The following is a 26,945-nucleotide window of genomic DNA, read 5'->3' on the forward strand; positions in this document are numbered from 1 at the left end:
AAAAAATAAATGGTTTTGAAATAGCAAAACCCTACTTCTACTTATTGCTCCATAGCGTGCAGAAAAAAGCAAAAAAACATAAAAACATTGGGTATTTCTAAGCTCAGGACAAATAGTAGAATCTATTTAGTAGTTTTTTTCATTAGCTTTTTTCGATGAGTAAAATATTTTTGGGGTAAAAGTCAGAAAATTTGTGGGTTTTTTTTACATTTTTCATCTTATTTTATTATCTTTTATGGGAAATTAGATAATATCATCCAAACTATGGTATCCGAAGAAAGCCCTTCTTGTCCTGAAAAAAGCAATATATAAATTTGTGTGGGTTCACTAAATGAGTGAGGAAATGACATCTAAACATGAGCGTCGCAAGTGTTAAAACAGCCTCGGTCCCAATGGTACAAAAGGTAAAACACAGCCTGGTCCTTAAGGGGGCTGTATGGTGTTCATTTTTTTATTAGAGGGGGCTTCCTTCTTCAACTAAAGGCAGCACTGTAGATTTGTTTTAAATTCTTTAGCTTTTTTTTCTATAAAAGTCTTTTTATATGCTGTTGCATTCGTTAAGTTAGCTTGGGACCATACATTTTGGTCCCATCAAGCAAAAATGCCTATGTTTAAAGCTTCCTGTCTTGTTAAAGGCTTCATTCCTTTACTTCTACGGATTTAGCATTTACACAAAATTTGTTAAAACGGTTTATTTTCTCGCCACGGAAGCGCTCCCCAATCTATGCCTACCGGAGACTTTGCAATAACAGACACGTCATCACAGAGAAAGAGAGGCGGGAAGGCTCACGCATGCGGGCACAGTCATCTGAAGCCACTGTTCTTCGCTTCCAACTCGTGACGTAATACTGATGCGACAGTAGTTACGGCTGACGCACAAAGCGCATGCTCGGGATCTCAATGTCAGCTCTGATCTTCCAGAGGTTAGCGCTTTACTTTGTGTTTATGTTCTGCTTGACGTAGAATTTATGCGGCTGTATGCGGATAGGGACCTAGAAATATGTGCATGATAATGCTGTATCCGGGTGGCGAGGTTTGCGTGGAGAATGCGCCGTCTGCAGTGCTCTTATTACACGCACACGGGTGATTTCAGCTTATAAACCAGACTTGGACGTAAAACGTGATAAATCAGAGTTGGTTGGAGAGCCAACAGTTTATAAGTCAGGTGATCTTATCTCTGTCACGTAGAACGGGCCCACCTAGGACATTCCTGGGGCCCAGATGTTACACCCTGGAGTTCATGACATTCAGAGATGGTAATTCTTGGCAGATCGCCCAGCAAGGTGCCTATGGCAAAGACATCAATAAAATCATATTTTTCCCCATCAAGTGGGTTTGATACAGAACCGAACAAAGCTTTGACACTAAACATTTTGTCCCTTTTTCCTATTAAAAATATGACATCTAAACAATTTTAATGTTAATGTTTGTTGCTTTATATATCGCCATCATGTTGTGTATAGTGCATGAGAGAGTGATTTGGTCTCATTGGTGGGATTATTAAAGTTTTTTCTGATAAAGTAAAATTATAGCGTCCGTTTTAATTATTTTCTGCATAATTGATGTCACGGCCAGAGGTTTGGGAGCGTGCAAGCATCTGGGTTTTTGACTAACCGCTCTTCCCTGAAATTACGCCGCATGATGATGATTACAAGTGACCGCTTAGCATTTAAATAGCATGAAGAGGCGTACATTTTGTTTGCTTAGGGAGTTTGGTGGGAGCTGTGACATGTTTTTGTCACATACCTCCCAATGTCCCCAGTTTATGCGAGACAGTCCTGATTTTTTGGGCACTGTTTTTATGTTCAACTGTTAAACCCACCAGGATGAACACATACTTTATTGGGACTCGGCATGGTTTATGAAGCCATTCTGCCAGTGGTGGGGGGGGTTGACATACAATAGATAACACAATGGGAAGGGACACAGATAGCAGCCACCAGAGGAATCTCATAACACAGGCAATACACATAAAAGTGAAAACACAAATTAACCCCTGCAAGTCAATGTAAAATTGCGGTGCTAATAATCTTCCTTAAATGGGTGCTCAGAAAACATTATAAGACGAGCAAATGCTCAGAAAAATACCCCTCGTTTTATAATCGGGGTCGTCTTATAATCAGACCTCAAATAGGTCTGACTATGAGACGACTAAGATCCAGATCCCCCGCAGCTGCAGGGGACCTGGATCGTCCTGTCCCCCCCCCACCCACCCCACTTACCAGTACTTCTGAGTCCCCGGTGTGTAGCTGGGGCAGCGTGTAGATGTCTACGCGATTCGCGTAGACAACTTCCGCTGCAGCAGGAAGGAGGCGTGGCTAGCAGCGGGGGTTGTCTGCGTCCATCGCGCAGACCTTCCCCGGCTGCCTGAGATCAGAGTTCCCCGCACCGGTGCCGGTAACTCTGATCTCTGACAGTTGGGGAAGGTCTGCGTATAAGGCATTTCTGGGGCAGATGTGCATAACTGGGGGGCAGGTTGGAAAATAGAAGGAAATAAAACCAAAATATTTTTCTCAATCATAGCTTTTATTTAAAAAAAATAGTTTAGATGAATTAACATTTACTGGTAAAACTTTTTTCCTATAGGGTCGTCTTATATTCAGGCTTTTTCTTTTTTTCCTAAATTAATATTCAGATTTGGGGTTGTCTTATAATCTTATATATATTTTTTTATATATATACAAAATAAGGAAATTGGGACCAAGTGACTTGCTGTCCCCAAACATTGGAAGGTATATGTCGCTGCAGCGAGTATAGTACACTACATGTAAGCTCTACATTGCAAACAATTTTTTTCCTTTACCATTTGCGTTAAATTATTAAGATTACAAATTATAGAGCCAGAAGCCATTAGTATAATATTTATTTTCCTGTACCGTGTTCGGACTTTCGTCAAGACAAACAGTTGCTATACAAAAGCTACACTTTTTCTCTTGTATTTTTTTTCAAACGGGTTTTTATAGAAGCCTAAACAATTTTTGGGTGGCCTGATTGTATACAGGTAGGTTGTAGCATTGTATCCATTTCTGAAACTACTTGTCATTATTTAGTATTTATGTATCACTTCTTGTATTTAATAATATGCTGACATCACAATTGGAATGGTCTATTTTATGTATGGCGTAATGTTTCATTTTTTAAATTTTTTTGCATTTCTCATCAAATCCTACTGTTTCTTAGGGACATTCGTGGCCTTCATCATGCTGTGTGCAGCCTGGCGATCCCTTCGTGTAGGGATGGGATTTGGGAAATCATGTACCCGTACCATGGGGTCACTGGCTACTAAATTAGCAGAGTACAGAAACATGTGGAAACCGAGTAAACCAAAGGACTGGGCTGCACAGTACCAGGAGAGATGTATCCCCTTCTCCAAGGGCCAGCTGGTGGAACATTTGGTTCAGGTGAATGTGACTAGGTCATCATGTTATTCCCATGTATATCAGTAAGTCTTATTCATTAGTTGTATTATTATGTTATACATATGAAGAGTTAACCTTCAGGCTTTTTCTCTTTGCAGTGGTGTTTTGCAAACTAGCTCCAGCCATCATACTGTATATTTCCATGGTGTTCCCCTTCCAAATGAATAGAGGAATTCTGCAAATTGTGTACATTATGTATTCGTTTAGTCCCTGGTTTGCCATAAATTCTAACTATATTGTCTGGTGTCTGTTTTATGGCTTTTTTTTTTCTTTTGCAAACAACTTTCAGTAAATAGGTTTTCCCAGTTATTTTTTTGGTAAATTAAGTTTTATTGTATGTTTTCACAGACTACAACAGTACCAATAGTAAGGGAATATGGGGAGAGAGAAAAAAAGCATACAGATACATTATGTGCCCAATCATGCGAAAGTTATCACATGAAAATCACCATAATAGAAGCCTTAATTGCAGACCATATTTTTAATTAAACGTTTCTGCAGGCAGTTCAAAATAAGCTTCAGTAAATACCTACTAATTTTATAAGCACATATACAAGACATAGAGATACAAAAGCCTTAAGAGGGCTCTATTTAGAAAGAGGGACTTGTTTATTTTTTCTATTTAGATAACTGACTGCTTATTGCACTTTCTCTCAGGGAAAACCCAATAGAATGGGGCTCTGGAAATACTTGAAGCAATTGTGATATATCACATCCAGATGTTATCTGTCACTCCTGGACACATCCATTGCCTGGGAATACTCCCCTGGAGTAGCTGCTGACTCTTCTCAGGTTAAGCATTCAATATGTTATCCATGATGTCTACAGACACTGGCGGAATGCATCTCCTGCTCAGACAATAGCTGGGGGAGGCAAGAAAATGCATTTACAAAGGGGACACCATGAAATGTAGTAAAGTACATATAATTGTTAGCGTGTCCCTTTAAATGTTATGGTACAAGGAGCTAAATAAAGATCATCAGGGATTCAAATATTGGCCCCTGAAAACACATTTCACATCCATCTAATCATTGACTTTTTTTTTTTATATAAATCTGTTATTTTGTGGGCTATTGAGTCCATTCCAAGTTTTTTTTATGAATGGTCCTTGTGGTTCTGTCTTTTCTAACCATTCCTACCAGGCAATGATTAGATTAGGGCAACCTTGGCTATGGGTGCTACCGAATTTAATCAAAGTTAGGACCCCTAGGCAAAGACTTTTTGATTGTTCAGTGATCTGTGTGCTGATATTATTGCCAAAGTAAACAAAATGCTTAAAATAGGGATGCGCCGAAATAAAATAAAAAAAAACGCCGAAAATAAACGTCTGCATAAGCACTGCTGCTTACCTGTGTGTTGCTTCCGTACACTGTGTTAGTAGCGTCTCTTGTACCACCCAGGGGAAGCAGGAGCCCAGCAGAGTCATGTGAATGCATATCAGATGACTCTGCTCTGTTCCTGCTACCCCTGGGTGGGACAAGAGAAATACAGAGGGAAGCAGCAGGGCCCATGCGGAAGTCTGCAAGCAAGAAATCTGCGGTTCAGGTAAGAGGGTGGGGGGGTGTATGAACGAGTATGTGTGATTGAGGGAATGAATGAGTATCTGAATGATTAGCATCTATGAATGAGGGAATGAATGAGTGTCTGAATAATTAGTATCTGTGAATTAATGAGTATATGATTGAGTGTGTGTGTGATAGCATGGATGTGATGTGCAGACCCCATGCTGCTGGCAGCATCAATACACAAGGGGGCAGCTAGCCAGGTTTCAGCATGTATTGGCTGCTTGTGCATGATAGGAGTGTGATTGCTATATTAAATATATGATTGCTAACAGCAATCCCACTCCTATCATGCCCAGGCATACCCAGATTCCAGCATGTACTGGCTGACTTGGCATGATAGGAGTGTGATTGCTGTTAACAATTATATATATTAATATTGTTATTGATTTTTTTTTGTCCAATTTTAGTATTATTTTTTTTAATAAAAGTAAGTAACACACCAAATTTAAACAGAAAAATGCAATAACAATATTAATAAATATGCATGATTGTTAACAGGAATCACACTCCTATCATGTCCAGGCAACTAGTACATGCTAGAACCTGGGTATGCTTGGGCATGATAGGAGTGTGATTTCTGTTATATATTTAGTTTTGTCCAATTATGTATTTTTGTAATTTTTTTTTAAAGGTGGGGGTGTCATTTTGGGCTTCGGCCAAGTGAAATCTGAATTTTCGCTTTCGGTCCAAATATTTCATTTCTGTGCATCCCTAGCTTAAATGCAATATTGTAATGTATGCTCTCCTTGCCCCTTTCAATTTGGCACAGTTACTCTCATCTGCTGTCTTTTTAACATTGGTGGCATCTTATTGGAATCTGTCTTATAAACGTATTCCTAAAAAAAGGAAAATATGTTGATACAGAATATATTGTTACATTTTTAGGAGTTTCATTCTTCCACTGAATCTGAGAAGAAATTGTTTATGTCCTTTGTGGATCAGCTGGGGATCTCACTCCTCCAGCATTATCATTCTATCTTGGAGGAGCTTCAGGTAAGATGTTTTTCGGCCTTATTTAGTGCAAATTTAGATACCCAGGAAATCAGGCAGATAAGCATCACCAGAAACATCAACAAAGACTTCCACCGTGTACTGAGTTTTACTTGATTTATCTCTTCAAGGCCCTTTATGATCCCATTAACCCTGACCGTGATGCTTTGTTGGAGTCCAGCCTCACAGATGCAGAGAAACTATTGAGGGAGGAAGAGGTCCTGGAGCAACTGCAGCCTGTGCTGAATCAGGCCAATTTCAACAGTTTGTCTGAGGATACTTTGGCTTATGCCCTTATGGTGCATCACCCACAGGATGGAGTACAGGTACTAGATTTAGGCCTAAAATCCAGGCTATTTTTGCATTTCTTAAAACAATAACCTTTCCACCCTTTACCTAGAGATAGAGCTCTTCAGTAACATAGCCAACATATGTGGAAACATACAACAGAGGAGGTGTGTCTGATAGGCTGATGATCTTTTTTTACCTATATAATGGAATACAGTGCAAAAAAATGATGCCTAAGTGACTCTCCGTCGTTGGTTGAGCTAACCACAGGCTCATTTGCATTCAGTTAGTTTTACTAATTTTCTTAAAAATAACTTCCTCCTATAAAATAAGCAGATACATCTACTTTTGGTTTCGGGATACTCTGATATGATAACCATTGAACGAGGCTATGCTTTTAGTCATGGTTATTCTATATATATGTGTGTGTATATATATATAATATTAAAATAGGCCCAAGGACGCCCTTACCTTTATTCGTGGCCTGTCTCTGACTTGTACATCAATAAATATATTGTAGTATTATTTCTGGGTACTAGTTGAGTATTTCTATGATCAAACATTCCAAAATCCACCTGAACATATATATTTTCTTTCTCAGGTACAAGTGAATCTTGATAAGTATGAATACATCCGATACTGGGCACTTGGACAGAGATTAGGACCCTTGTCCACACAGATGAGTTCCAACCCTCAGACTTCTTTCTTTTCCCGGTCTTCTCGCACCCCTCCAGAAAGGCAAGAGTTATATCTGGGTGCTCTTCGTGTCCAATGTAAATATAGGTTGCAACCATAATTGACATAACACGTACAATTTATGGTCATGAAAGACCTGCAGGTTAACACCCTTTCGACTACGTTTTATGGGCTGTTCAAGAATTCCATAAATTACTAATACATTACTGGTTTTCAAATTAAGTGTACAGCACCAGCAAGCCTGCTTTTGTGCATTTATATTAGGAAATGTTGACTGGACATGTGTTTAAAGCAATTTAAGGACAGTGGGTGCTGAAAGGAGCACTAGAGTTAAGCTGAAAAATGCATCCCAGCACACAAAGGGTTAAAGGGCACAAAGGAAAATACCTGCCTGTGTTCATCAGGGCCCAGGTTGATTTTACATTGAGCTTGGCAGAGTCCTGTAAATATTGGTGAATACAACATCATCATCATCATCTTTTTTTGTCTTGCTCCCCTGCCCCAGTATACTTACCTCTGTTATAACCAGTAAAGCCAGGAAAACTTTTTTCATTAACTGAGTTGACATGGAGTCAGTGTTCCCATCCCTTCATCTCAAGTCCAAAGTGATATTTTATTTAATTAAACAATATGATGTACCAAGAGTAGGGAGAGCTTTTCCACACCTTTCAAATGTATTGGGTGGTGAGACCAATTAAAGGTCAATGGAAATGACTACTGAAAAATAACTGAAGGGTTACACACCCTTCCCCTTTTATTAGAAAATCTGAGGGCACACCCTTACTGTTTTGTCCTTTGAAAAAAAGGAAACCTCTCCGAAATGGAACCATAGATAATTATTTTCCATAAAAATATAGCCTTTTTTTAAATATATATTTCTTTTAATGATAGATCGCGAGCATTTGGCTGATTATCACAAATGTTTCCCTTTGGCTTAAAGGAACACTCCAGCTACACTATGTGGACAAAAGTTTTGGGACACCTGACCATTATGGCAACATATAATTTGATGACATTGCATTCTAAATACAGAGACGTAAAGATGAAGTGGATCTCCAACTGGCTTTCCACAAGATTTTAGAATGTTTCTGTGGGAATTGTTCCCTTTCAGCATACCAATACATTTTGGACAGTGCTATGCTTCCAACTTTGTGGGAACAGTTTGGGGAAAACCCTTTTCTATTCCAGCATGACTGTGCCCCAGTGTACAAAGCAAGGTCCATAAATACATGGTTGGATAGGTTTGCTGTGGTAGAACTTGACCAGCCTTGCAGAGCCCTGACTCATTGAACACCTTTGAGATGAACTGAAATGGAGATTGCGAGCCAGGCCTTCTCATCCGACATCCGTGTCTGACCTCACAAATATTCTACGGGATGAATGGGCAACAATTCCCACAGAACCTCTCCAAAATCGAAAACTTCATATTAAGGTCCTTGTTGGTGTAATGGCCAGGTGTCCCAAATACCTTTGTCCATATAGTGTATCATTTGCACTCTGAAATGCAAGTTAAGGCTAAATGTCACATTTAACACATACCCCCAATAAATCTGGACACCTGGGTTGGGAGCATCACACAAGGCATAAAGAGGTAGAGCCAGTCCCAGAAGTAAGAGGGAGCCATATCCTCCCACCCACCCTACTCAAACAACCACCTTGCGGCGATAGTGTCAGGAGGGATCATGTAAGAACTGCTAAAGAGGTCTGTGCTGTATGGCGTTTGCATTTTCACATCCCTAGGCCGGTCAAGTAAGAGCAGAGGATCTCCCCCAACCAGCCCATGCTTCCCATTGGCCTTAAGTGTGACAGTAAGGTAGCTACCTAGGACAGTGCCCAAAAATCAGAACTGTCCCATGAAAAACCTTGTTTGTTGGGGGTGTGTTTCAACTAACAGAATTTTTTTTGGGTACAAATACAAGGAGAGATTAATCAGAATCTCCTCTGTCCATTTCCACTAATTTCCAGCTCCTTGGCTTGCTGGAGATGCATTATAGCTTCAATATGAATTTAAAAAATACCAGACCACACTGTCAAGTACCTAATGTGGGTTAGTAGATTACAGATCATTGTCATGTTCTTCCACATCACAAGACATTGCAGTTGAGGTTTTTTTTCTCCTCTGCCTAGGCACTACTTTAAAAGAGTTTTAGTGGCAGCTCGCCCTAGGAATTCACATATGGTCTTAAAGTGCTTCAAGGACATAGCCCTGGAAGGTTTGGAGCAGCTACTACCTGTACTGAAAGTCCGAACATCCAGCTTTGACCGCACCATGCTCAACACCATGCTTTTGGTCAGTGGATGCATCGTTTTTGTAAATGTTGGAATGGTGGTTCTCACTGACTTGAAGATAGGAACATCTTTTCTCCTGTTCTTTTTTGCTGGATTTATGGCTTTCCGAACTTGGAAGGTGAGTGCTATGTTTCCAACTTTGTGGGAACGGTTTGGAGGAAAACCCTTTTCTATTCCAGCATGACTGTGCCCCATTTGTTTGGTGTTACAATCATTTAGCTTACTGAAATATCTTGGGTGCTATAAGAAGTATCTCTAATATGTATACAGAAGGCAAAACTATGATCTATTAATCTCAGAATACGATTGCCTCTATTTCAGTATGTCATACCTTAATTAAAACTCTGTTGCCTCACAAAGTCCTTGGTAATTAGTTGTACCAGCTGAAGCTCTGGTAATAGTATAGTACCCAACATGTACACACAAAGCAGTGGAAACCAGGTGCTTCACATCTGAAATATTTGTTTCTGATATGTATGAATAGGTGAGCTCTCTGTACACTCAAATTATTTACTTTGTAGCCTTTTCGGTTGTCCTGCTTTACTATGTGATGCACTCATCTGGTACAACATACTAGAGGACTGCATTGGGATGCGGGTCCCGCCAAAAAACTTGCGGGCGGTCTTGCTGGTGTTGCGGGCGGTCAGACACTGTACCTGTGGGTCCCGGTAATCCCGCAAGGCTGCCTTCGCGTTGCTTCTCACAGTGTGTCTTCTCTTGCTCCGCCCAGGAACACAGCGGAGTCACGTGATGTGACGTCACTTCCCGTGACTCCACCTTGTTCCTGAACGGAACAAGAGAAGACACGGTGTCAGGGAGCAACTCGAAGGCAGCCTTGCGGGGCAGGCGGGAAATCTGCAGTTCAGTTGGGCGTGATTGGCCACATTTGTGGCGGGAGCAGGCGGGATTGACCACAAATGTGGCGGGATTGGGCACACATGTTGCAGGAGTGGACAAAAAAATCAGCGAGATTAAAAATGTCCCGTGTAGGGCTCTACAACATACTACCTTTACGTGCTCTGTCTGAGATTTGTCCAACATTGGATGCTTTGTTTTGTTCATACCAGGTTTTTTCCCAGCGACGGAAAGTACATTCGCTTGAACTTGCCCACATGCTGTATTATAAAAGCACTTCTAACAATTCAGAGCTGCTTGGAGCCCTTACTTTGAGGGCCCAAGAAGAGCATGCAAAGGAGGTGATCCTCGCTCAAAGCTTCTTGAAGCATCTCAACATAACAGACAACGGGGATGAATTAGGTATGTTTAAGTAAATATGCAGGGCCGCTGTAGCTCGTTTCTAAGGATTTTATAGCCCTATATTGTTTTACTTGCATTCCATATGCTAGGAAATCTTGAACTTGAAGGTCCATTTATGTCTTTTTTAATGTATGTATTCCCTTTATATGACAGGGTTTAACAGCCCACATTGGGCTTGTACTCTGGCAAGTATGTTTTGGTCCACTAAGTCCTTAGCTCATTGCCTGTGCTTGCCCCAAGCACCCCATGTACAATGGGTGTTATTTCTGTTTTCACCTCTGTCCTTCATATTTGCACTAGGTTGTGCTTTAGTTCTCTTGCTGTCAATAAACTACCCATTATCAGGTTGGGTAGCTACTAGCTACTGTACATCATGGCTGTTGTAAACTAAACATACGCTGCATCACATAGATGGTTTTAAGGTCTTCTTTGTTGAAGATTCATTGTGATGCAGCATAAGATCATCACAGGACTACCAGGGCTGTAAGCATTGCCTGTAAGACAAATGAATTTTCCATTATTTGTTTTCTTTTCATATTCCTTTTCATGGCTTTATCCGTGAAGATGATCAAACGGTGAATCAAATCAAAACAAGTGTGGAAACCTGGCTGCAAACAAAATCAGGCCTGGAGATTACCTTCTCCGCTGAACGAGCTCTCCAAAATTTGAAGACTTTCAATAGGTCATGGATGAAGGAAACAATACCAAAAAGGCATACGGAAGCGCACATGGAAAAGGGTATACTTTAAGGGTTAATGGCACAGGCTTTTACAGTCTTAGGTTCTCCAATATTTATGCCATGAATAGCCGTTGTGTATTGGTGTATTTGCTGGGTGTGCACTGAATTCTTGCGTTATGTTCCCCAAAGCCTATTGCACTCCTTTTGTATGAATAAGTCATACTACTGTTGTATCCTCTGTACCCCATTAAAGATTGTGAGATGGCTCATGGGTCATATGGTTGGCATATGGATCATCCTGTCCCTGAGCAGTAGGATGCTGATAATAAATGTATATATGCTGCTATTTGTGAACATGTGAGTAATGCTGCTTGTGCTGTTTTCTGCCACAATGGGTGTGTGGCATTATTTATTTATTTTTGATTGATGACTTGTAAAACCATAATAAAAAGAAGCTTGGTATGCGTCTGACCCTGATATCAGACGCATATGTATTACACCAGAAGACATTTCATCTGTACTTTACTAATCCAGCCTCGTTGTTTGTAGTAAGCAAATAATTCGCCATTACAGTCCCTGTAACATGTTGAATCTTCTGTCTGCTGTGAATAAGCTCTTGACTTCTGCTTGGAGGTTAGAAGGCTAGCTGGCCATTTTGAGGTACAAGCAGAATTGGACCTCAGCCTTGGCTCTGTGAGTTCTGCATGGGTCAGACACACCAGAAAGGGTAGAAAAGATGTTACGAGCCTCCAAAACCCTGTAGACAAGAGGGGGGTTGAGTTGACCCTGGCTTCTCTTTCCACCAGCCGAGCGAGGCCAAAGGGTTTTATTCACTATAGGGAATAAATGTTTGAGCTCCTTGACTTCACTACACTTCTGCAGCAGTAGGAGTTTGGCTTGCTGTATGTAATCTATAATTACATCAGTGAGATTTCTTGAAGGTCCGCTCACTTGTAGAATTATACATTATGCAGGGCCAGCTCAGCTCTTCTTGCTGCTCCCATTGTTGGTCTTTTATACCAACAGCTCTCTTGCAAACTAAAACTAAAGGGTCAGAAGCTTAGATGTAATGTAAGGAAGTTTTACTTTACTGAGAGGGAACTTAAACATGTATGGGATAGGCATACGACTAACCTGAATCTATGACAATACCAGCGACCGATAATGTTTGAGCCTGTACAGGAAAAACGGACAGACTAGATAGGCTGGTTCTTATATGCCTTCAGATTCTTGCTCTAAACTTTCCTTTTACCCAATAAGTCTTTTTCCCCAAAAAATAACTAGTTTATTGATGGTTTGAGCTCAAAGTTTGTATTCATAGCATACGCATTATTTTAGAAAAGCCAAAAGACGTTTCTACATCATAATAAATGTGTTGGAAGGCCTCCTAGAGCAGTACAGAACTTTTAACCCCTTAAGGACAATGGGCGGTCCCTAAACCCATTGAAAACAATGCATTTTGAGCCCGTACATGTACGGGCTTTGTCATTAAGGGGCTATACAAAATCCATTGCGGCAGTGAACTAGAGATATGACACCTAGAATATGGATTCATTTTCGAATTCATTTTATTTATGCCAGAAACATTCTAGATCTTTTTAAATAATCCAATCTATAAACGCTCCATCTGCCAGAGATTTCATGGCCCAATAACTGTAACTAAACGTTGCCCCAGAAATCCTTTACTGGGTCTACTCTTCTCTTTCAAGCTTTGCGGAACAAATTTCCAACCTGTAATGCCAAAGTGAAAAAAATATTTATTTATTTTTTTGAAAAGATGAATTTATCAGCCTGTTCAAAGGCAAATTCGCGATGGTGAGTGAGCATTGCAACCAAAAGATTGTAAATCAGGAAGTGTTTTTCATCTCCAGGTTCTGAGGAGCGTGTAAGCAACTTCCAAGAAACCACGTGGATTTATTTTCTTGAAATGCATCGATATCTCGGATTTATAATGTACACCAACGCATTACTATGTAATACAGAAAACTGAAATATTATGTTTATAATGAATCCCAATTCTGGGTATCTCAAGGGGGCATTTAAGTCCCATTAGTAAAATTGGAAGACTATTTTTTGTTTCTCTAATGCATCGACTAACCTTGCTTTTATTGCGTGCGTCTGTTCCAGTCCTCTGAATTTATTACCAGGCATAATTTTGAGTCGGGAAGACAGTAGTCCATGGTTTTAATGTCCACTTCAAGGCCACGGAAGCATAAATTATAACGTGGACCCAAGACATTACATTTAACATTCTACTATGTAATACAGTGTTCCCTTTACAGTGTTGCTTTAGGTACCTAATAACTGCCTACAAACAAAATGATCTTTAATAGAGCCAATGAATACTGTGCTTTAAGTAATTTATATAGCATGCAACCGTATGTAACTACACTATGGATATCTAAATTGTCATCCATACCCAAATAAAATAAACGGGGTACACATGTCTAAAGCTTTTATTATACTTGATGCGTTACCTGTGTTAACTTATACTGATATATAAGAGCTTTATTATCAAACCTGTATTGCACAAAAACAAAGGTGCGTTAAAAGGACTATGTGACATTGCCGCTGCAGAATACGCACAAATCACTTATGATACTTTGTTTTATTATGCAATACTCAACTTTCTTTGGTTCTTGTTCTCTGCAATGCACATTGCAAAAGAAATATTTTTTGCTACGTATCTATATATGAATTAAACACGTATATGGTTTTTGTAGTGTGCTCGGCTGTTATTTCAATAAAATACAATAACCACTATTTGTGTGGTTTAATGTCTTTTATATCAGTTGTTTTTAGCAATTGGTTCAATTTTAAGTACATTATATATATGTATGTGTGCAGCTTTTATATTCATGTCCAATCCTACCTGTTTTTGAGTGTTTCCATGCCTATTTTCCCCTCCTGCTGTCTCTGCGGTGGAAGGTCCTCTCCTCGTACCTGTGTGTGGTGCTGTGATGTCAGTAGTATGGCCTCTGACAGGTGAAGAACACTGATAATCTTATTATCATGGCACCTGTCAGTGGGTGGGATATATTAGGGAGCAAGTGAACATTTCAGTTTCCTCCAAAGGATCTGAGTGACTTTCACAAAGGTCAAATAGTGTTGGCTAGACGACTGGGTCAGAGCATCTCCAAAACTGTAGCTCTTGTGGGCCTGCAGTGGTCAGTACCTTTCAAAAGTGGTCCAAGGAAGGAAAAGCAGTAAGCCGATGACAAGGATATGGGCAGCCTCATTGATGCACGAAGGCTGGCCTGTGTGGTCAAATCCAACAGATGAGTAACTGTAGCTCAAACTGCTGAAAAAAGCTGATACTGGTCCTGATATAAAGGTGTCAGAACACACAGTGCATCACTGTTTGTTGTGTATGGGGCTGCGTAGCTGCAGACCAGTCAGGGGATGCCCATGATGACCCCTGTCCACTGCCAAAAGCGCCTACAATGGGCACGTCAGCATTAGAACTGGACCACCGAGCAATGGAGGAAGGTGGCCCGGTCTGATGACCATTTTCTTTTACATCATGTGGATGGCCAGGTACACATGCATTGCTTAGCTCGCAACTTACATGACTTAAAGGATTTGCTGCTAACGTCTTAGTGCCAGATACCACAGCACACCGTCAGAGGTCTATTGGAGTCTTGCCTCCACAGGTCAGGGCTGTTTGGTTGGAAAAAGTGGGACTTACATAATGTTATGGCTAATAGGTGTACTTTTGTCAATTGTTTTAGTATAGATTGGTATGAGTATAAATAACAGTTCTACAACCTTAAAATGTAAGAATAATGATTACATAAAGATCAATGGGTTAATAAATTGTGTAAAATACATTATTCGTATTCTAAATGCCTTACCTAATTACATAAATAGCTATTAGTAGCTCGCAAAGCCATAAATGTCTTGGTTAACCCTCTGAGAAAAACATATGAGAGCTATAAGTGCCTTTCCCTAACCCTGTGAGAAAAGAAGGGAGACTGCAGCTTCTCTCTCAGTGATCATCAGCTTAGCCAGGCCAGTGCCACTAACTCCCCACTCGGCTCTAGGCATAAATGACCGAAGGAGGCCATCCTGACATGGGACACGGGAGATCCGTAATATCCAAGAGGGTGATCAGTCTCCCTAGTATGCAGCACCAGTCAAAAATAAGCTAGGGAGGCTGTCCCGACACGATGCAGTCCTTCATTGAGTCATAAACTGGTAGGGAAGATCAATAATCTCCAAGAGGACGATCAGCCTCCCTCTTATGCGGCAACCTCCCCCCTGGACCTACCATCCTAGGCCTACAACTAGTGTGCCCAGGCCAGAATATGCTGCTGTCTACAGCCCCAACGGAGAACTCAAGACCATACCTGGCGACATTATGTGCATTGATTGAACGGCACTTTGTATTCGAGAATCCCTGCTTAAGTCTTTTTAATAACATGTATGAGATTCATTCCATTAATGAAAACACCACATTTTCATTTATCATTATAATCCTTACAAAATATATGGTTTCATTTTAAAGCTCTGTGAGGAAGGCAATGCCGTCCATACAAAGATATAAAAGGCCAATGTATTTTTTGTCCCCTTACAAACTATATTTTTTCTTGTAGGCGTAATAGCTGTTTAACATTTCAAAAAGATCAATTTACTGGCAGCTGGGTTGGGATTTTAAAAAGCTACACTCTGTCCTCGAAAGTGAATCTACCTTAAAGGCGATATTTTAAGAATGGAGAAGAGGAATGCGATTAAATCCGTTCTTAAGATTTTTATACTTTATAAGGCAGCTTCTTCTTGAGTAACCGTACAGCCAAGCGCAAATTTGATCCTACTTCCAAAAAGTGAAACAAAGCTTTTGTTCATGTAGCCGTAAGGCTTTTTTTTTTTTTTTTTTTTAAATCTTTGATTTGTGCCATAAAATGCAAAAGGATGGGAATAATCTTCTTTTGTGTATTTTGTAAGAATAATGTGTATTTTAAAAGAATAATAGGTACTGTATCATTTCTATACTCCAGTTAAACAGTAATTTTTAAATATTACGGATCTTCCTCCAATATTATGTAGAGGTTCCAACAAGTGCTTTGATAATAAGGCACACTGAATTTGTAGTCTGGACTGCTGCTGGTTGGAGCCACCTTATATTCATGAAAATATTTTCATTCCAATTGCTTCTTGGTTTATAGCAATTAAAGGGACACTCATTGGTATTAAGCTGAGTCCCCCAAATGCGTTTGCCCCCTTTGCCACCCCTCCGGAAAATACAATGAGAGCTCCTTCCTGACACTGACCATTCTGTGGCAACAAATGACAGAGAACGAAGACGGGGAAGGGCAGCTGCCGCAGCAGGGTTCCTCCTTCTAGGTCAGGTAAGTTTTTTTTGTTTTTTTTAATTTTGGAAGAATGCATATTAAAATACATTGAGTCCTTTAATTTGCATTTTTCTTTGGAAGGGGTGTCGGGGACATTAGTCTTTCCCTTTAACACAGCCCAGGTGAGGATGAGCTGATTAAAATTTAAGTCCATTTAACTGCTGAGACAAAGGTCCAACCCTAGTAAGGCATACCTTAGGAAGAGCTTGCATGGCACTGTATAATGAATAATTAAATGAGTGAGATTTCTCCAGTCACCTTACTGGGTTAAGGCAGAAGATGCTGCCACAGGTAAATAGACCAATCCTCTACTGGTTTTATTGGTTAACCAACCTGATCAACACATAAGGCAGTTTCCTTGAAATCTGGTCGCTTTGAGACACATGAACCTCATCACCGCTTATCCCTCTACCAGCACTAGGAATAAACCTGCAACTTTTTAATAAATGAGGAGGTGCAATAATTACTTCACAACGGGAACCTGTAAAAGGGCATTTATTTCTGTTTTTTTAAAGTACAATACGACTCAACATAGACATTGAGAGTGAATCATAAGGAATGTGAATGGTCAAGATTGAAAATGTGTGCAGAGGAACACATGAACGCCAATAAAGCATAACATTGTTTTGAGAGTAAGCTGCTTCTTAATACATTTGCTTTTTTTTTAAACCAAAGAAAAATGTTTGTCTGATGGACAGAAAGGTAGACATTTTTTTTTTTTATTCATGTAAACACTTTACAATTAAATATAAAAATTCATGTTCACTGTATTAAACATTGCACTGATGAACACAATGATTTTATTTACTTCTTAAGTCCCTGACATGTCGACGGAAAAAAACTTACTCCCTTTTTCGCAGATGGATATACATGATACCGCTCACCATGGTAAGAGGAAATGCCACCCAAGCCAACACAAAGCAGTGGCCAAAATATCCTGTTTTATCTCTGTCTGGGTGAAACTCTGTCACGTGACTTGCGTAGATCACTGCTCCGGAAAACACAGCAAGACCTACAGAGTAATGAAATCCCTTTACTACACATGACTGTCAATCTGTACGGCAAATATCAGGGCACTCCATGGACCCATCAACCATGATTGAACCCGAGTAGAGGTCTGTGCAGCTACCAGGACAGACTTCCTCCTCGAACGGTCCATGGTCTGCGTGCCCTTGCTGTTGCGTACTGGGATATGACATCATATCCTGGATCTCTCCAACAACAGGTAGTGTGCAGGACTAAGGTTAGTAGATGTCTGTGTCGGCAGCTGCACAGGCTTCATCAGACTATTGTGGCTGCTGAGGGGGCTCAAGAGACAGCTGCCCTGGGCCCATAATGCAAGTCTGCACCCAGGGCAACTGCCTCTTTTGCCCCACATTAAGGACAAACACTAATATTATTAGTAACATTAGCAAAATTATTATTTTTACATGTTAATGTGGATACTGTCGGTTGTTCTTAGGACGGGGTATCTATAGTACATTCTTGTTATTGCAAAACATTACAGCCACTCATTGGTTAACTTCTAATATATCTCAATGCCAATCAACTTACTTGCGACAATTTGTAAGACACCAGTTGCATAGAAAAGTCCTCCTCGTTCCATCAAGTACAGCTGGCACATAAAAAGCATGAAGGAGAAGCTGGAGAATAGGACTGCTAGTACCATGAGTGCTTGGACAGCATGGAACCACTCTGAAAAAAAAATGGCAGATATAAGGCAAAAGCAGCTGTTGCTCATTCCAATGTTTTTGGAAAAACATCTCACATTATGAGTTCTAGTCATGAACTGTATTTCCACTATTTGTGGCACATTTATACATTTGCCATGAATCCCTGATCGTACAAGTGATCATGCTGTGGCGGCTTGGAGTTTTACAATATGGCTTCCTTTTGAGTAACATCATGAATTGGATGGAATACAAAGACTCTTCCAAATAGTTGGATTTCTATTAGGAATAGTATCATGCTAAAAATGTCTTATTCTATTTAAAGAGCAGATGTAGCCTGAAACAAAAAACTACATAAATGTTGTATCTGGTATGTTATCACGAAAATGGCTTTTTTTCCCCCAATATATTTTTATAGTGGCTTTTCATTAATCTGAATTGTTAATGGAAAGGTTGGAGATGGAGATGTCAGCTCTAACCTATTGCGGCACGTCACGCTTTTCTGCATCCCCTGCCTAATAGTTTTTTCTACTGCATTATCATTTAAATAGAATCGCCCCCCCCTCTTCCCCAACTATGCTTCTACAATGAATGGACACTACAGGTTGAACAGTACATGTTTTTATTTCCATGTTATGCGTTATTGATTTTGTTATGCATTATTAAATGGGGATCTACAAGAAAATTTATGTGGCGTGCTATGTGCTTAAGGTCCAATTCAAGATACTTTAGTCACTTAAATTACTCTACAGTAACAGAGAAACAACCAATCCATTTATTGATTTTCCTTACAAAGCTCAAATGAGGCCCTCTTTTCCATATTACGCCCCTACATTTCAATTACTCTTAGGAGCACCAAAGCTGAGGTAACATGGAGTCATACGTCCTTGCATTTGTTCTGAATGCAGAATTGGATATATTGCTTTGTGGTTGAACACAAGTTTAACATATGTTGTTGCAGTCATATTATAGAGCTATTAAAACATATGTAATATAGACAAAGTATTGGGACACCTAACCTTTACACCAACATGACACTGCATTCTAAATACATAGACATTAATATGTAGTTGGTCCCCTCTTTGCAGCTATAACAGCTTCCGCTCTTCTAGGAAGGATTTCCACAAGAGTTTGGAGAGTTTCTGTGGGATTTTTGCCCATTTATCCAGAGAATTTGTGAGGTCAGGCACTGATGTTGGACGAGAAGGCCTGGCTGGCCATCTCCGTTCCAGTTCATCCCAAATGTGTTTGATGGGTTTGCAGTCAGGGCTCTGTTCAGGCCAGTCAAGTTCTTCCACACCAAACTCATCCAACCATGTTTTGATTGAAGCTATTATAGCTGCAAAGGGGGGTGGGGGACTAACTTCATATTAATGTCTATGTATTTAGAATGGGGTGTCGTCAAAGTCCCTGTTGGTGTAATGGTCAGGTGTCCCAATACTTTTGTGCATATAGTGTAAGTGCAAATTTCTCACAGAACTAAGATATCATAACATGCCTTTTCCACTTGTAATAAGTAATTACAATATTCATTAGCAACAGATGTAATTAGCATCGGCATCAATGGGTCCACTCATGCATCAAGAAGCTTTAAAGGAGCCCCTTGGACCTCCTCTCTACACTTCAGAGGTTACAGGGGCCTACGTTATCTCCCTGCAGTCCAATGCAGAGGCACAAACTAGAAATATTTTAATATATTTAGACTGCATATATTTAAAAAAAATTTAAAAAGTATGAAAACCCTTTATATGAATGTTCCAGACATGTTATACTTTCCAAATGCATTCTGTTCTTTAATATATGGTTAGAAATTTGAATTGGAGCCATAATTTAATCTGGTATCAAAAAAGTAAAATACTTTAATTTCCTTTATTATAAAATCATATGAGCAGGGCCCTCCTCACCTGTTGTTTCTGTAAGTCAAATTGTTATGTTATATACTATTTGCTATGTCCTGTTTTCCCATTGTACAGCACTGTGGAATATGAATAAATGGAATATATAAAACAATATATAATACATTAAAATAATTTTGCGTTCTTAAGTTTTGGGGACGTTGTGGAGATGGCAACTAAAATGTGGCAAAAAGAAATCCAAAATGTCCCTTTCCTTTTTATTTCTATTTTCTTCTTTGAAGATTGGAGACGGTTTCTCTCTCTGATCCCCACTATAGCTCATCACACAATGATCAGTAAGCAGGGGTCTGCAGCCACACATTTCTCATTACTATGTGAACAGCCAGAACATGGGGTCATCAGAGACCCTGTGGGGTTTCTACATCTTTTCTAAATGTTTCTGTCAGCATTCATACTGCCAGATGGAAATGCCAGAATGGTAATTTGGGCATTCAAGTAGCATAAGTGTAACCAGTGCTCTCACTGAGCACCATTGCATTGGTCTCTCAGCATAGGGCCAGCAATGCTGGCTCCTGCTGACAGAGAAGACTCCCAGCTGTCATAGGACAATCTGATCCCCTGTGTGTCAACAGGGAAATGTTCCTGGTGGTGAAAAATCATTAGAGTGTGCTATTTCCCTAGTAGTCCTCTGGGCCACATATTTCAGAACATAATTGTATGCTCTAATGTTGTTAAGGGGGATTGTATTTGAAACTGGATCTTTTTGGGCTGGGTACACTTTTCCTGATAATAGGATTAAGAAACAGGTGGTTGTACTATTTCTGCTTTAAGTATTTTGCTCTTTCCGTCCTAAATTCTCTGTTCATCAAGCCACCTGTTTTTCTGTAGACTGAGATTATAGCATGAACGTAGCTGTGAGAGCTTTTTTATTCCCTTTTTTCGTAGCTGCTCACATGGTGCTGCTAAGACCCTGGTGACTTTAATGGGCACTCACATCTATATCTAAATGAGAGATAAATGCACCATGACAGTTTTCAGTGAGGTCCTTTCAGGTTCACATAATTAGCTGCTGCCAATGGGATGTTCACTGAACTTTAAAGGGTCCTATGTGCTAAGGGACCATAGGGAGTTTGTCTGTCCAGCTAGGCTCTGATCCACCATAGTAAACGTTCATTCTCTAATCAACTCAGCATTGTGTGAATCAAACCAAGTATATTTATCTTATGTATTATTAACCCCACTAAAAAAGGTTTAGAATCAAAATTTTGACATGTTCTGATACAAAACAGCTTATTTTTGTTTAAAAAAGTTTAATTTACATGTTTTATTTCATGTTTTATTATTTCTTAATGCTATGTTGGTTGTTTGTGCAGTTGACTATAGATGACATTCAAAGGGATAATAATTAGGAAGCATCACCCCAACTACGTCTTGGGATAATTAATTTGTTTCAGAACTCAGGAGAACTCACCGTTAGTCGACACTGTAGAACACAGCCATACATTGGTGTTGTTGTCAAGAAGGCAGTCGTACCATAAGTTTACAGTCTCATCTTCAGCGAATACCCACCAGGACTGGAGAGACATAGAATAAGGTACTATATGTTAGCAAACTGGATGCAATACATGTATTCAGTCGAAATTAGTTGATATATTTTTATCTTCTATAATAATTTTTTTGAGGAAAAGGCATGTTGAGTTGAAACGTTTGTCATGTTATATATGCATGTGCAGATTTTTTTTAAATAAAAAGAAAGTAAACCAGAATTGATCACGCTGTCTTTAATAAATATATTTAAAATTGAAACCTAAAAACACAAAATGTTTACGCCAAGTAAGGACCAGTTGGCCTATCTAGTCTGCTCATTTTTCCAATGTAGAGACACAGACCTTAATCAGTCCTTGGTCTAGTCTTAGGTTCATAATAGCCCTATGCCTGTCCCATGCGCGTTTAAACTCCCTTCTGGCTGAAGAGAGAAGGAAGAGGTTGCATACCTCTTTGGTGAGTGGGACTGGTTTTTGTTTTCACATCAAAGCACTGACCTTGGGGCTTCAAAGTAAAAAAAGTGAATTTCTCTTATGTGAGTAGCTTGTAATCCTCGTCAGTCTCATAGAAGTTTTACGTAAAATAAGGACCTCTTCTGCATTTGAAGCTCAATGTAACTATTGACTTAGTGAGGTTACAGCCTCTTGACTTCCCATTACATATATTCACCCAGCTAAGTCACACGTTTAGGACTGTGTTTTTTTATTCACTCATTTTGCGAACCTTGTATGCCCCATAAAAGGACAGCAAAAAAGATCCAATAAAGATCTAAACGCCTCCTAAATGACTTGCCACTTTAGAAGGCCTGGCGGCTGCATGACAGGTTACAAGTGAAACCCACAAAAAGTATTAGGTAGGGGTATAAATAACCAGTTATTAAAAGCCATTGCCATTTGCTAATACATAACACTACAGTACATATGCTAACTCTATAAGCTATAAAAGGCATTTATTGGACAATGTATAATTCAATGCACTTCCTCTGAGATCTTCTGTAATAACAAGGGTTATAAATTAATTCAACTGGAATGTCTATATGTCTAGTAAAATGAACATTACATTACATACTTACTTTATCAAGGGTGGCAACAAAGAGGATAATCAAGATGAGGATATGAAAGGCTGTAATACCAAAGAGTAGAAGCCTCATCTTTAGGTCTGTTGGGAAAATATAGAGAGACGGGTTAGACTGACATTCTGCGTAGTTATATAGGTTGGTGCTCTGCACCTCCCATGATCCTTTACCAGCCGGCAATTGGCTTAATACTGTAGTGCAGCCACAAATCGACAACTGATGTGCACTGGACTTAACATGGTTTTATAAGTTATAGGTCTTGTCAGACTAACTTTGTATATATTTTGCTGAACTGTAAGCCATAATGTGGACCAGGGAGATGTGGTGCACTTTGCAAATCATTTATAAAACAAGCCACAACATATTTTACAAAGGTAAAGCAGGACTAGGGGAAGTAGTTTTACTCAAATATATAATTAGTTGAAAGGCAGAAAATGGAGGGTTGATATCTTATATATTATATGCCATTAATCCATTTTTTTTTAACTTTATTTATAAATTATATGGTGCATTTAGATATTTGTGCCATCTCCCCTCTGGCGTAACTACAGGGGCTCGGTGCAACCCATTGTTTCTGTCTCCTCACACGGATCCAGGTCGGAAGGGGCCTTTCTAAACTATTTTGAACCGGCACGGGGAGACAGGAACATATCTACGTCATGTGACCCCGTGGTGAAACCGAGGCTGCTCGCACAGTGAGCAAGCTCGCAGGAGCGATGAGAGGTAAGCGGGGGCAGGAGGTAATGAATGTATATGTGTTTGTATTTATAAATGTATGTGAGCATGGATGTGTAATTGTGTGTGTGAGCATGGATGTGTAATTGTGTGTGTGAGCATGGATGTGTAATTGTGTGTGTGAGCATAGATGTGTAATTGTGTGTCTGTGTGAGCATGAATGTGTAATGGTGTATGAGCATGGATTTGTGAGAATGTATGCGTAAGTGGGGTGAGATGGAGTATGTGTACGTGTGTGTGTTAATGAATGAGTTTATTTTCGCACCAGGGCCCTGTGGTTTCTAGATATGCCCCTGGATGTCCCTGCAGAGGGACTTAGACACTGTGCTCGGTGAAGCCAAACAGGCTGATCACCCCCCACTCCAGACCTACTGCACTAGTTGGCATACACCAGAATATGCCACTGAACAGCATGGTTTTTTTTTTACAGGTTTTCCGATGCTTACAATGCTGCAACTAGTATGTGAGTACATCAAGTGGTGCTCGCACAGCGTACGTCTTAAAAAACATATTTTTGAATGTTTTCATTTGGCTTAGGCAATTAACAGTGTCCGAGAACACCATATATTCTTTATCCCATGATAGCAGAAAACCAAACATGGAAATCCCCAGTCGTTTTAAGGTGACACGAAGGAGACCACTGAAAGGACAAGGGGGACCGTCATGCAAAATCAGTTTTTGTTACCACAAAGTCGAATAAGTTAACGTTGGCTAACTGAAAACTATCTGCTTCTTTCCTTCTACTACTAAGATGATATACATAAATAAATTATCATACACAGATATGTAGCTTCTTTAGAGGCCTTCACAGATGTGTTCACCCAGAGACATCCCCACATTTTGATATGGCGGCACAAGGACATGTGGCACCTGGAAACAGCATGTTATACTAGACATAGTCCTCCATATTGTTAATGGACCTTCTGTGGAGAGCTTGGATGTCCCTTGTAACTGGCCCATAAAGCAGTGGCATAACATGTAGCCTGATAGGCCAATAGCACAATCTACCCTTGTTTTTGGCTAAAATACACCACTTGTCCTTACACCACATAGGATATTTTTCTAGGGATATATATTATTATTTAGAGTATTGTAGGATATTCCGTTTACCACTGTTGATTCACTGGTATTTAACGGTGATTCCCTTATTTTAGGCCAGCTAGGTCACTGTTCCAAAATCAGAATATCTATCCTACCATCTGACAGTTTATATACACATACACATATATAAAGGCACTTGGGGGGCCTTCAGCTTAGCTACGGGTGTTTATTTAATCTTGAACCGTGTATCAATGTTTCAGTCCATGTAAGGAAAGACTCCCAAGAGAAAAACTATTAAACTGATTAAGGTCAGCTCCAGGACCAAAATATTGTCATGGCTTAACTTAGACAGAAGGGTAAAGAATGCCATTATCTCGTTCCCTGTGCACTGCAAATCATGTTATGTTTGTAGTTCACAACTGACGTGAACAACAATTATATTAACACACTGCACGGCTGCGGCAGGAACATAACACGGCAACTATTATATCATTAATACATTGTTAACGGCTGATCTCTCCTGAATCAGCGAGTAACAAGATATAATTTGTACTGCAAACCTTTTTATGAAAATCTCAAATTTTGAGTTTTCCATAAGTACCACATTCTAATCATTCTAATGCATATATCTAATGTCTATAAGGTAAAATAGATAATATTTAAAATAGATTTGCGGGTAAATAAAATACCATTAAAACAATTAAACTGACTGCAAACTATATCTAGATTTTATAAGTTAATGTAAAGCCAATAGTTCATCTTGAGTGTTTGGGGTTGAGACATACACTACCATTCAAAATGTTGGGGCCATTTAGTTGTTTTCATAGAAAACAAGGGTATTTCTAGCTGTAACATAATTGAAAAGGGGTTTCCTAACAATCAACCTTTTAGACTCAAACCTGGATTAGCGAACACAACGTGACATTGGAACACAGGAGTGTTGCTTTTCTTTCAAAAACAAGGATATTTTTAAGTGACCCCAAACTTTTGAAAGGTGGTGTATATTAGCTCCTTGGGGTTCAGGACAAATTTCATATTTTTTTCTCCAGTTGTATTTAGGTAACCTTACAGATCACACTAGCTTTTTTTAAGACAAGTTAAGCATTTCATAGTAAAGAGGACTGTCTTCAAACTAACTTTTTGCGTAAAACTAAAAAAGATGCTTAATTCTACAATAAATTAACATTATACGTTTTCTGAATTAACAATTGTAATGCACTATATACAACCAAAGTACATTTCTCCTTCTTTCGATAGTAACACAAAAGTTAACAGATTAAACACAGTAACGTGTCAATATACTGAGAGCAGAATACAGAAATGTGCTAAACCAGGAGTAGAGTTCAATTAATCACATTCATTTTCATGGGCAGAGTATCTGAAACTGGCTATATCTCTCCTGTAACATAATAGATTTTATTACACGCAATATGTAGTGGTCACAGATCGTACTGAAGCTTGAGTGCTACAGTGTACTATAGTTGGCACAACTTAATGCACCATAAATTACTCATTCTTAGTGTGCCAAGTTGCCGACTGCGGGCACCTTTTACTAAGACCTTGTGTTCCTCTTATGAAATTTTTATTACCTATGATTTAAGGGAGACAAATTTTAGTGCATGTTCCAGTAAGATGAAAAAAACAACTATATATGGGCAGGTATTTCTGATCTCAGAACTTGCAACTCCCAGAATGCCCAGGCAGAAAAAAGTCATGGTCTACAACTTAGTTCTACTGGAGCTTCAGAAACTGCTTGTTCCTCGGTCCAATGGCACTAGTTATAGATTAGAGATTTTTGGTTACGGATCACTAACCCGCCAGCATATAAAATCTGGACACCTGGGTGGGAAGCATGGCCACTTGCCCGCTTTACATGAACAGGTATATGCCGACGTTCATGGAGGCAAAGTAGAAGCTGCAATGGAGGTCTGTGATGCAACAGTGCAGACCTCCATTGATTTTTTTTCTTACTTCCCTGGGCCTATCAGGGGATCTCCCCAACCAGCCCTAGCTTCCTTCAGGACAGTAGACAGCTAGCCAAGACAGAGCCTGAAAATGCGACTGTCCCATGAAAACCAGGGCTGTTGGGAGGTATGGGATCAGTTTCTTATTGACTGTGAGACTTGCAGAAATAAATATTTATCAGAAACAAAACAAAAGAGAAAAGTTAATGGTGGGCTTAAAACAAAGGGGGGAGGTCATAACAGGCTCATATAGAGCAATGTCAAATTATGTCAAAATATCAAGACATGGTGTATGAACAGAAACGCATCCTGGCCTAGGCTGCAAAACTGGGGAGCAGAACACCATCTTGGATGATAAGACCCCACAGTGTGCTTATGTTCCCCAATCTCCCCAACAGACTAATTTACACGATGGAGCGCAGCCTCCGTAGATTGCATTAAAAGGCGCTCATAGCCTTTAAGACACATAGTTTTAAAGGTGCACATTTAAGGTCCCTTTTAATGCAGTGAGGGTGACAGCCTTGG

General features: G+C 39.7%; 2 protein-coding genes across 2 annotated transcripts; one reads left to right on the forward strand and one right to left on the reverse strand.

Moving 5' to 3' along the window:
- Positions 1-3,266: 3,266 nt before the first annotated feature.
- Positions 3,267-11,253, forward strand: LOC149286309 (transmembrane protein 143-like). Its single transcript, XM_089494223.1, has 7 exons — positions 3,267-3,401; positions 5,870-5,977; positions 6,106-6,300; positions 6,864-7,000; positions 9,086-9,365; positions 10,315-10,504; positions 11,069-11,253. The coding sequence occupies exons 1-7, from the start codon at positions 3,267-3,269 to the stop codon at positions 11,251-11,253; spliced, it is 1,230 nt and encodes a 409-aa protein (XP_089350349.1).
- Positions 11,254-17,376: 6,123 nt separating this feature from the next.
- Positions 17,377-22,755, reverse strand: LOC149286310 (epithelial membrane protein 3-like). The gene is made up of 4 exons (XM_089494264.1): positions 22,678-22,755; positions 21,532-21,634; positions 18,089-18,229; positions 17,377-17,546 (listed from the first exon to the last, which is right to left on the reverse strand). The coding sequence occupies exons 1-4, from the start codon at positions 22,753-22,755 to the stop codon at positions 17,377-17,379; spliced, it is 492 nt and encodes a 163-aa protein (XP_089350390.1).
- Between the last annotated feature and the right edge of the window lie 4,190 nt (positions 22,756-26,945).

Source organism: Sceloporus occidentalis, unplaced genomic scaffold (assembly GCF_023333645.1).
Source record: "Sceloporus occidentalis isolate IW3139 unplaced genomic scaffold, rSceOcc1.0.p SCAF_70, whole genome shotgun sequence".
In the NCBI taxonomy this organism is placed as follows: Eukaryota; Metazoa; Chordata; class Lepidosauria; order Squamata; family Phrynosomatidae; genus Sceloporus; species Sceloporus occidentalis.